General features: G+C 34.8%; 3 protein-coding genes across 3 annotated transcripts; all 3 read left to right on the top strand.

The window, feature by feature from the left end:
- The first annotated feature begins 3169 nt into the window (after positions 1–3169).
- LOC18047658 (ATP-dependent DNA helicase PIF1) lies at positions 3170–5312 on the top strand. Its single transcript, XM_024186948.1, has 2 exons — positions 3170–3478; positions 3795–5312. The coding sequence occupies exons 1-2, from the start codon at positions 3170–3172 to the stop codon at positions 5310–5312; spliced, it is 1827 nt and encodes a 608-aa protein (XP_024042716.1).
- A 1409-nt stretch (positions 5313–6721) lies between these two features.
- LOC18047657 (eukaryotic translation initiation factor 5A-2) lies at positions 6722–8590 on the top strand. The gene is made up of 5 exons (XM_006440603.2): positions 6722–6958; positions 7512–7634; positions 7732–7788; positions 7881–7955; positions 8200–8590. Exons 1-5 carry the CDS (start codon positions 6836–6838, stop codon positions 8302–8304), a joined length of 483 nt encoding a protein of 160 aa, XP_006440666.1. The 5' UTR covers positions 6722–6835; the 3' UTR covers positions 8305–8590.
- A 297-nt stretch (positions 8591–8887) lies between these two features.
- LOC18047656 lies at positions 8888–11616 on the top strand. Its single transcript, XM_006440602.2, has 3 exons — positions 8888–9507; positions 9974–10096; positions 11325–11616. The coding sequence occupies exons 1-3, from the start codon at positions 9243–9245 to the stop codon at positions 11480–11482; spliced, it is 546 nt and encodes a 181-aa protein (XP_006440665.1). The 5' UTR covers positions 8888–9242; the 3' UTR covers positions 11483–11616.
- Positions 11617–12367: the final 751 nt, after the last annotated feature.

Raw genomic sequence — 12367 nt, 5'->3', positions numbered from 1 at the left:
AATCCCATTTTATTTTGTTTTGTTTTTAGTGATTTTTTTTTGTTCTTTCTAACATATGGTATATATTCGTTCGAAAAATTCATTGCAATTCTTATTTCAATAATTGAAAAAAAAATTAATCTCTTTTGAAAAAAAAAAATTTATATTTTCGGTTTCTCTTGTTATGATTTGTAATAAAACGTTTTGTTAGTTTTAGAATATTTTGTGATATTGAATTCACTTTCTTGTTCACCAGAGTAAATGGAATTGATTTCTGCAACTATTAATGATTTCGGTGACTCAAGGAATATTCCGCCAGAAGTTTGTCTCTTACGACATCAACTTTCATCTTTAGCTCGGCACGAAAGGATTATGAAATTAAAGCTTTGGAAATATGCATCAAATTTCCAGTGTGACACAATAAACAATGGATATGTTGTCGTGCAGAAGGCCATATTCAAGCATGCAAGATTTAAGCGGAAAATTATGATTATTCATAATAGATACAAACATGATTTAAAAAGGAGAATCATTTTGATGCTACAAATTGTGAATTTTTACACAAAATTTATGAAGTTGGACAACATTAAAAGTGACAATAAATTGCTTCACTCAAACGGTATGTGATTCTTGAAAATATAATTTTTATTCCTACTATACAAATTACAAAAATTATCCCTATATAATTTAAATTATTTATGTTAATATATATTAACAAATATATATATTTCTAACATATTTCAGTTGGGAATTTCCTTCAATCTCCTGGTAAAGCTGGATATGATAATAATAAAACATCATTACATATAAATCCAAAGAGTCAAACAAACAAAGGAAACCGCCTTCTTCACACAGGTACGTATATATATTTACATTTATCGAGCTTTATTAGTTATTCATCATGCTTGTAATACTTGAAACTAATAACTTATTCATTGCTTTTGGAACTTTAAAAATATGTAGTTGAACATGGACAACTAAAAAGAGCGTGTCTCTCTTTTGATGAGAATATATATCAGTCCACAAGCTTTCCATTAGATGGTGTAACATCAAATAATGGTACATATTTGCATGAAACTACATGTACAATGAAAATATTAATATATTTAGTAATATTTTTTCTTACCATATTCACTTAGACGAAATAAGATACTTTGTTACAATATTATTATTTGTTGAATTTAACAGTTCATTACACAACGCCTTGGAATTTTGGACCCCCTACATACACATGTCAATATTGTGGTGCCATTTTATGGTACGAGGAACGGAACAAGAAAACCAAAAAGGTCTCACATCCTAAATTCACATTTTGTTGTATGGAAGGTCGTGTGCAGATTCCATTCATGAAAGAAACACCTCTTTTACGCAAATATCTTCTCGGGGCAGATTCTGGACTAAAGGGTTCCAAATTTAAAAAAAATATAAGGGCTTATAACTCCATGTTTGCTTTCACATCTATGGGAGGTCGAGTTGATGCATCAATCAATCGATCAAAAGGTCCTTATATTTTTAGGATGAGCGGTCAGAATTATCATCACATTGGTTCTTTGTTGCCAAAAGTTGGGAAAAAATCACAGTTTGCTCAGCTCTATATCTATTATACTGAAAATGAGATAGACAACAGAATCGACACTCTATTAAAACATGGAATGAAGACAGAAATTGATCATGAAATTCTTCATTAACTATCTAAAATATTGGACCAACATAATAATTTGGTCAAATCTTTTAGAATGGCGAGCGATAGATACAAAACACAACCAGAATCTACATTCCGTTTACGACTCCTTAATAGTAGAACAAGAGATGGTCGTTGATAGAATATACTAACAGTTTTAGAAGTTGCAGGCTTAACAGTTGGTGATTTCAGTGAAGCAAACTTTCAACGCTATGTTATTATAGAGCATCGCACAAAGGAACTTCGGAGAATCACATATTTACATCCAAGCTTCATGCCCATGACATACCCGTTAATATATCCTTATGGCGAAGATGGATATAGACCTGACATATCTTTAAGAGACATAACTGATAGCCCTTTTAATAGGCAAAAGCTGACAATGAGGCAATATTATTGCTTTAGGTTGCAACAAAGATTAAATGAGGGACACACTCTACTTCAAGCTGGTAGACTATTCCAACAATACATAGTTGATTGTTATATGGCAATTAAAGAAGAAAGATTTCGTTGGATCTGGAATAATCAACAAAAACTTATATCAGACATTTTCTCTGGTTTGATGGATGTTGTTCATCGAGGTGATTCTGATTGTTCGAAAGTTGGAAAATCGATTATTCTACCTTCATCACATATGGGGGGACCACGATATAGAATACAAAATTATCAAGATGGTATGGCAATTTATAAATGGGCAGGATATCCTGATTTATTTCTTACTTTCACTTGCAACCCAAAGTGGCAAGAAATAAATAACATGCTCCGATTAGTTGGACAAAAGAATGATGACAATCGAGTCGATATCATATGCAGAGTTTTCGAGATAAAATTATTCCAACTAATGCAAGATTTGAAAAAAGATCAACCGTTTGGAAAAATAATTGCATGTAAGTTCACTTCAAATTTGTATCCATAACAAATTCAATTCATTTGTTATTGAAAAGTGCAGGGAAAAACAATAATTTCACAATTGAAATCAATATTTCTAACTTTTAAATTTTACTCCATTTTGTGGCAGGTCTATATACAATTGAGTTTCAAAAATGAGGCTTGCCCCATGCACACATACTGCTTTTTTTGCATCCAACAATGAAAAATCCTTCTGCAGACCATATTGATAAAATAATAGGTACAAAAATCCCTGACTTAAATGTTGATCCTGATGGTTATAATGTAGTTAACAAATTTATGATTCATGGACCGTGTGGAAAACACAATTCTCACTCTCCATGCATGATGCAAGACAAGTGCACAAAACATTTTCCAAAAAAATTTAATGATCAGACAACAGTGGATACAAATGGTTTTCCAGTCTATAAAAGGAGAAATATAGGTATTCATGTCGAAAAGAAAGGTGTCTTCTTGGATAATCGATATGTGGTCCCTTATCACAGGAATTTAATTGTCAAATTTGATGCACATATTAATGTTGAGATTTGTAATTACTCGAGATCAGTTAAATATCTTTTCAAGTATGTCCATAAAGGGTCTGATAGAACAACTGCAACAATGGAATCTATTGACATTACCCAAGAAATGGACGAGATCAAAACATATTTGGACTGCAGATATATATCAGCAACCGAAGCTTGCTGGCGAATCTTCCAATTTGACATACATTACAGAAAGCCAGCAGTTGAAAGATTGCCGTTCCATTTACCGGGAGAGCATACAGTAATATTTGAAGAATCTAAGTGCTTAGAAAATGTGCTTACCATACCTGGAATAGAAAAAATAAAATTCACAGAATGGTTGGAGGCAAACAAGAATTATGATGATGCACGAGAGTTAACTTATTCTGATTTCCCTACATGTTGGGTATGGAATTCAAAAGACAAAACTTGGACTAGGAGAAAAAATGGCTTAGCAATCGGAAGAATTTACTTTGCACATCTTTCAAGTGGAGAACGATTTTATATGAGAATGTTGCTCAATTTTGTAAAATGAAGCACTTCATTTGAAAGTATTAGATCAGTAAATGGAGTGACATATCCAACTTTTAAAGTTGCGTGCTATGCTTTGGGATTATTAGACAATGATAAAGACTGGATCGACTACTTGATTGAAGCTGCAATATGGGCAATTGGAAATGAATTAAGACATCTTTTTTGTCACGATACTCATTCATTGTCAGGTTTCTGATGCACCTCAACTTTGGAAATCTAATTATACTACTTTATCAAAAGACATAACTTCATTACAAAGGAAAAAATTCAGATTGAAAGATCTTCAGTTAACCGAGCAACAAGTTGAAGCATACACATTGTTGGAGATTGAAACTATCATGTTGAAAATGGGAAAAAGTTTGAGAGACATAGATGGAATGCCACTTCTTAATTCTTCTTTGATAAGAGATTCAGGTAACCGATTGGTCAATGAAGAGCTTGATTATGATCGTGATCAATTAAAGAAGTTGCATGAAAAATCGTTTACTACTCTAAATGCTTGCCAAAAATCAGCCTATGAAGCAATAATGCATTTTGTTGACAATGAAGAAGGGCGTTTATTTTTTATCAATAGACACGGTGGTACTGGTAAAACATTTTTGTGGAATACAATTATTGCAAAGCTCAGATCACATTCTAAAATAGTCTTGCCTGTTGCAACTTCAGGTATAGCAGCTTTGTTATTGCCTAATGGTAGGACAACTCATTCGCGATTTCATATTCCTTTGGATGTGACAGTAGAGTCCACTTGTGAAATCCGACAAGGCACCTTATTAGCTGGACTTCTTATGAAAACTTCTTTGATCATTTGGGATGAAGAGCCTATGGCACATAAGTTCTGCTTTGAAGCTTTGGATAGGACCTTGAGAGATATTCTAAGAACAAGGTATGAAAATAATTATATTAAACCTTTTGGAGGACTTACAATAGTATGTGGTGGCGATTTCCGACAAATATTGCCAGTTGTGCCAAAGGGGACAAGAGCAGACATTGTTGATGCTTCACTTAACTCATCCTACTTGTGGCCATTTTTCAAAATTTATGAGCTCAAACAAAATATGAGGCTCTATAATGGAAGCGTGAGTGGCTCTGAGGCTGCTAAAATAGCTTCTTTTGACAAATGGTTGTTGCAGATTGGAAATGGTTCATTATATGATGACATTGATAGAGATTTAGTTAAACTACCTTCTGATATCTGTAAGAAACCATCAGAAAATCTGATGAAATCAATAGTCGACACTATCTACCCATCAATTCAGCATAACTACAGTGATCCAGCATATTTGAAAGAAAGAGCAATATTAACGCCAAAAAATGAAATGGTGCATGAATTGAACGAGATGATTATGAATATAATACCTGGTCAATGGAGAACCTATTTTAGCTCAGACAGTATATGCAAAGCAAGCGCAAACACAAATGATGAAGATGTTCTATATCTAACTGAATTTTTGAATAGTTTGAAATTCAATGGCATCCCTAATCATGACATACGACTTAAGGAAGGTGCTCCTGTAATGCTTCTCAGAAATCTAAATCAAATAAAAGGCCTATGCAACGGCACAAGATTGATTGTCACTCGTCTTGGTAAATGGTTCATTAGAGGTGACATCATTTCTGGAACAAATATTGGACAAAATGTCACAATTCCAAGAATTATTATGTCTCATAATGAATCAAGATGGCCATTCAATCTTAACAGATGACAACTTCCTTTGGCACCATGTTTTGCCATGACGATCAACAAAAGCCAAGGACAATCTCTTAAACATGTTGGTTTGTATCTCCCTAAGCAAGTATTCACACATGGTCAATTATATGTCGCCGTGTCTCGAGTTACCACAAGAGAAGGATTGACCATACTAAATGTCGATCAAGAGGTAGAAGACCGAACCTTCATAAAAAACATTGTCTACAAAGAAGTATTTCAAAATATTCACACATCAGCTCACAAAATCAAGGTATCACATTTTTAGATTATATTTTAAATTTTAATTTATACATTGCAAGCTCTTACTTCACCCTATAATAATGATTTTTATTATGTGTTTTAATTATTCAGTAGACAAATGGATAAATCAAAGGAACTATTGAGACATCAAAATGGTAGTTTGGCTGAGTTTTCCAAGCTGTTATGGAGGATTTAATCGCCAAAGAACATAGTACGTGAAAAAGCATTCTTTTTTACATCAACTGTTCCTCCTTTCATTCTCTCTAATCCATGGAGACATGATTTATATACAGATAAAGAACATTTTGGCACTAGGTGTTGCTGATCCCCATTGGAACTTGCCATAGCTGCAAGCTTGATATAAACAATTGCTCACCTACGCAGATACAAACGATGCGAAATAAATTACAAAAGTCTTTACATGTATTTTACTTATTTCTTTTATAATTCAACGCTAAGGATCCTCAATTACAAAATTTAATTTAGAACTTATCAACTACAAAAGATATAAGGTCTGTACACTTAGACTATACACGTTAATATATATTTTTAAAGTTAACAAAAAAATAATTAACTTTCATAAATAACATTAATTTTATAACGCTGGCTCATTTTAAAAAAATTAATTTATATTTTTTATCAGTTTTATCGAGTGTAAAGAAAAAAAATTGATAATACTAAATTTATTTTCTAGAGTCGAGCGAAGCGCGGTTTTATTTCCTAGTATTTAATTAACCTGACATCTTTACATAAGTTTACTAATATTTACATTACGACCACCAGTAATTTCATGGTCATGCAAGCGTTGGATTAAATAAATTAAATTAAAACAAGAAAAAGAAAACCCGCTTCCCCAGAAAAAATAAAAACTTTGTAATCGTTTACCATTCAGAATCCAAATAACTCATTCAAAAAAAAAAAAAAAAAGAATCCAAATAACAATCGAAACAAATATCTACGGTCTACAAATTTTTAATTTTTATATTAATTAAGTCAAAGGCACGCCAATACCAGCGTTGGTCGAACGCGATATTATCCATTTCATCCAAATCGGACCGTCACCGACCCATTAAATCAACGGCCCGAAATCCTTCAATTGGGCCCACTAAGAATTGAAACCCTAGAAACGAAAAACGACAGAAACACAAACACTATACATATAAAAGCCCGCATTTATAATTGCCTCCTCCGTCTCTCCCTCGCTCGGTCGCCCCCCAGGCTATCTCAAAATCTCGCTCAGTAAATCGGCCGAGTCGGAATCAGTCAGTGCTTAAAGCGATGTCGGACGAGGAGCATCACTTCGAGTCAAAGGCCGATGCCGGAGCCTCCAAGACTTACCCACAGCAAGCTGGTACCATCCGTAAGAACGGCTACATCGTCATCAAAAGCCGTCCCTGCAAGGTTTCTTTTCTATTACTTTTTATTTTAATTGGCTTTTATCTCTTTTTGTTTTCTCGGAATCCTATATTTCCTCGAGAAAATTTTATTTCTTTGCTTCCAATTATACATAAAATTAGGTATGATAATCCTGATGCATAATCGTTTATTCGTAGCTAGATTTTCCTGAAAATATGTTAATTTTTTTTCTTTTTTGCTATAAAATCCGTATGTCTTTGAATTATTCTACTTTGTTTAGTGCAAATTGTAGTGTAATTTGCTCGTTTGTTTTGAAGACATTTTAGTCCTTTTGATTGGAGGTCAATGTGAATAATCTCAATTTTAATCGCTTGTAAGAATAAATATTGTTAAGAGTTTAGTAAACTTTAAGGACTGGCCTTTAGCTTTTAGATATATACCAAGTGTAGTCTATTTTACTTAATATTGGTGATAGGATGTGGTAAATGGTTTTAGTTTAGTTTTAGTTTTTGCTTCAAGTGATGATGCTTGTTTTGTTAATTGAGACGATTACTTAGATTTAAATTTTCTTAACATTGCTCAACATTTAATTTAACAGGTTGTGGAAGTCTCCACCTCCAAGACTGGAAAGCACGGTCATGCTAAGTGCCACTTTGTTGGAATTGATATCTTCAGTGGAAAGAAGCTGGAAGATATTGTCCCCTCTTCTCATAACTGTGATGTATGAACCTTTTTTTCTTTTCCGGTCTTCTGTTAATTGTTGTTTAATCTCTCTCTATGTTGGAGAGTAGGTGTTTATGTGTTCTCTGCTTTTACAGGTTCCCCATGTCAACCGTACCGACTATCAGTTGATTGATATTTCTGAGGATGGATTTGTATGTTTGAGCCCTATCTTTTTCATTTGTTTCATTTCCTCAACTAAGTCTGTGTGCATATGTTCTCTTACTGCCTAAAATTAATTTTTCAGGTGAGTTTGCTGACTGAAAATGGGAACACCAAGGATGATCTGAGGCTCCCAACCGATGAGACTCTGCTGACCCAGGTCAATTGTTAACCCTTGTATTTCCTTGCTCTTAGTTTGATGTTTAATCTCCATTTTGTTGTTGAGGATACACTATTTAGATATTCCGATTATTCTCCGTGTTCAGTTTCATCTGCTTTTGAGTACTATATTTATTTGGTCACTTCTGCTATGTGCATGTTTGTGACTTTTTGGTCATGTGCTGTAATGGTCCTAGATATTTCTAGAATGTTTTCCTTCACGTACTTACACTGTCTGAATGCAGCTCAAGGACGGTTTTGCTGAGGGGAAGGACTTGGTTTTGACTGTCATGTCTTCAATGGGCGAGGAGCAGATCTGTGCCCTCAAGGATATTGGCCCAAAGTCGTAGTTGCGCGATATGTGATTATCTTCTGTGTCTGGTTGCATCTGTTTTTTGGAAAAATATTTTAATCATCTAGAGTTTGCCTTTAATATTTGTAGCGTCTTTGTTTTGTGGTGAGAATTGCAAGCTGCCTGGAATATGTAGTTCTTTTGATTGGCGGCTAAAAAATTTATGGTGTTCAATTTCTCTAATGAATTATAATGTTAGAAAGAAATCGTCTTTGTTATTTATATATGATTGGGGTGTTATTTGAGATTGACAAGAACAGCAAATGAGGATACAATTTGAATGATTTTGGTTGTTAAGGATCCACTTCATTTTTTTCTCTATCAAGCATTATTGTCTTGAGTTAATAGTTGTAATTGCCGGAAACTTTACGTTTTCTTTTTTTTTTTTTCTTCATTTTTTTAAAGAAATTATTTGTATTATTAAATAAGAACAAAGTACACTTCAGGAGTAGAATATGAATCTTAAGATTTTGGATTTTGGAGTCAAATTTTTTTTTTTTTGTTTCGCTCCTTAAATATGTAACTGAAATTAGCTGAAGTCAAAAATATAAAATCACATTTGAAGATATGAGCGAGACTCGAATCATCTACTTTAAAGTTATATTATATTATTAAATCAATAATATAATGCTAGTGATTTAACGCGATGAGTTTCATCACTGACTTTTAGTTACATGGTAAACATTGAACGACAGTTCGGTTGCAAGCGGAAAGATGTTATGACAAGGCGTCTAAAGTTTTGGATGTCATAAATGCTTGACGACACGTCGGTACCGGAGAGTGCCATAACCTTTTTTGGCAAAGAAAAAGCAGACGAATAACAACAGTTATTGCCAAGTTCAGCCCGGGCCTTGACAAAAAGATTAATAAATTAGCTGCCTTTTGATATAATTTCCCACTTTATTGAATAGACAATAGAGACGCAACAAAACCAGGATGAGTTCTTCTTCTTCTTCTTCTTCTTCTTCTTCATTACCGAATCGTTCCCGTAGCAGCAACAGTAACAACAGTAATGAGGAGAGACCAAGATACTTTGACGGGAAAGCTAAGAGCATGTGTTGGGCAAAGGCCGAAACGGTGCCGGGTCGTCACCCAGAGAGGTGGCGCAAAGATGCTGCTGGTAACATTGTCTGCAAGCGCTTCTGCAACTGCCACGGTTGCCTCTGCTTTGAGTACGATCACATTGTTCCCTTCTCCAAAGGTTCTCTCTTAACCATTTATCTGCCCTTTTAGCATTTTTCTGTCTGTTGGATTGGGTGGAATCAACTTTGCTTTTTTCCTCCAAAGTTTAGCTATTTAAGCTTCATTTTCAAATGTATCTGGGGATTCCGGTCTTGAAGTGGAGTAAGTGAGATTTTTTAGCTTGGTTGATTGATTGGTATGATGGTTTCGACTGTTATCAATGTTGGGGTTCTGTTCAGCTGAATTTTGAGCTTGTCATGATAGATGAGTGACATTGAGTAAGTGAACAAATTTGAGTAATGTTGAGAATTACGTTAATTGGGACCTACGAGTATTAGCGTAATTGAATTATGTGGAGTACTTCAGTCCGAATGTTGTTTTATTTAATTTTTATCAGTTTCTTTGTAATTGGCTATTAAGGTTATGATTGATTTATTTCAATTTGGTTTTTGAGATTGTTTGTTTAATTTGGGGTTGTGTTGTAGGTGGTGAATCTACAGCTGATAATTGTCAGATTCTTCAAACTAGGGTGAACAGGTTTAAATCAGACAAAGAACAGGTGGATGCGACTAAATTGAAAGGCTTTTCTTGTGACGTCAAGTTTACTGGTATATATGCCTTGTTCTCTTTTTTTTCTCTTGTAATGTAGTAAGTTTGTTTGGCTGGTATGTAAGTTGTTCTGTTTTCTGTCGTTCTCATGATGGATGGATATATTTGAATCAGAAACTACCTATATTCCAGGTTCAAAGACCTATTATTGTGGTGTGTTAGTGCATGAAATTAGTTAACCATGAATGATAGGCTATAGTCATATTTGAAAGATGGCATGAATGTTTGCGTGTTGAAGAGTCTGTCAATAGGTAAGGGCTGAGACTTGATGGTGTAAGACCAAGAATGGGGACAGGTTGAGCAAAAGATGGTGTTGAAATGTTTGTGATTCCCCTTGCCATTCTTCAGTCCTTCTTCATGGACAGATGAAACTGGCCTCTGTAGGCACTCTTCATCTACGAAAAAAATGGTCTTATTCAACTTTTCTAGGAAATATTTGCCTTTTTCCTTTTCAAAGATTTCATACTCGACTGCTCAAATGATCATTAAAGAAGCTATCATCTAACCACCGGGAAATGCTGATGGTGGTTTCAGTATAGCATTAAATACAACCCTACTCTAGAGAAGATACTATTATGAAATATATCAGGACGCTTCAATCGAGTACTACAACTTGAGGCTTGTATTGGTAGCCAAAGTGATCTGAGCTGAAATCGACCTTCTTTGGGCTCAAATTTAGTTCCAAGAATGTTGTGTAGGAGAAGTCCTGACTGATATATCTCCTTGTTTTGTATATAGAGTAAAGTGGTTAAGCTAGTAATTGTCTAGACCTGCGATCTTGTTGAATGTAACAATGTTCATGCCTCAGTAATCACACCATTCGTCACGGTTTACTGTTATTTTATGGTTGCCGTAGTGGTATCATGTATCTCAAGTGTCTGCATTAGTAATTAGCAGTGAAGTGCTTTATGTGTCTTGAGGCTTGGGCTTTGTTTTTTACCACAACCCCTCATTTTGAAACTCTATACTTCTCATAATGATAAGATGACCATCCATCTTTTGGGATCCCATGGATCCCATTTCGATACCCACATCCATAGATTGCTCAAATTTTGTAATGTATTCAATACAGCGCAGGAATATGATCTTTCAGTCATAGTTTATTTCACCATTATCAAATAGGCAGTTATTGCCTCGTGGCTTGCTATTTCATTGGAACAGTCATCTTGTAATTTACAACTTAAATTGATGAGCACCCTCCAAAACTCATATTCTTACAACTTGCAGATAAGGAACTTGACATAATTGAAATGGCTGTTTATGGGGATGTGATCCGACCAGGAAACCAGTGCCGTTGCAAAACCGTTGCAGAAATGCTTGGGCAATTCAAGTCCAAAGATCGCATGGCTGCTTGCAAACTGCCATATGATGGTGAATCATTGTAGCACACGAGGATCATGTATTCTGATGCATGATTCTTGATAGCTTAAATCACGTGCAGTCTGATTTTACATATTTGAGTCTTACGCAGAATGTAGGACATCATGATATACATTTTTCATGGGGTGTTGTGGATTCATTCTTCTCTCTTATTTGTTGACCTGACCAGGTTGGAGCATAATCTGGTTGGTCTCTTGGTCAGCCAGTCAATTGTATTTCCGGGGAAAAAAATTGTTCCATATCATATAACATATTGTTTAGTATATTGCATGTATGCCGAAGCCCTCAATAAAAGATGACTTGCTGTGCTCCAAACATTTTATTTGGCTCATAATTGATCTAATAGACAGGAATTCTTGTTAATCGCAGTTGTGGCACATGTTGTAATTCATTAATTTGGAGTCCTGCCTTGAATGTCACGGGAGCGGTCTTCACACTGTGTCATTAATCGTTAATCCAGAAAATGACCACTATGTACGCAACTGGATCTTCAACAGTTGCCGACAATACCAGACTGAGTAAAGCGGTAAATCAAGGAGTTGTCAAGCTGTTAAAATGGTTATGACTTTACACTGAAAGCTGACAAAAGCATCTAACAAGTGCTTAAAGTTTTTGCGAAAAACTGAAAGCTCAATTGTTGTCAGAGTCTTCTCTTTTCCAGAAGAGCCTCAAAAGTCATAACGGTGCTCCCGGCATATGAATAAACAACATTTGTGATCAAGATTGGACAAATTGACCACTGCTTCTTTGGATCCTGACTGGCCAACTTGTTTTCTGGGCATTTGTCTACGTCTGTAAAATGAAAAGAAAGTCGACCATTCCCCCTCTAACCAACCAACCAACCAACACACTGTGCCTAAAGTCTAAACAGAGTGAGGCTGGCCTTTTCA

Source organism: Citrus clementina, unplaced genomic scaffold (genome assembly GCF_000493195.1).
Source record: "Citrus clementina cultivar Clemenules unplaced genomic scaffold, Citrus_clementina_v1.0 scaffold_3, whole genome shotgun sequence".
Lineage (NCBI taxonomy): Eukaryota > Viridiplantae > Streptophyta > Magnoliopsida > Sapindales > Rutaceae > Citrus > Citrus x clementina.
This window is presented reverse-complemented; position numbering and strand designations above follow the sequence as displayed.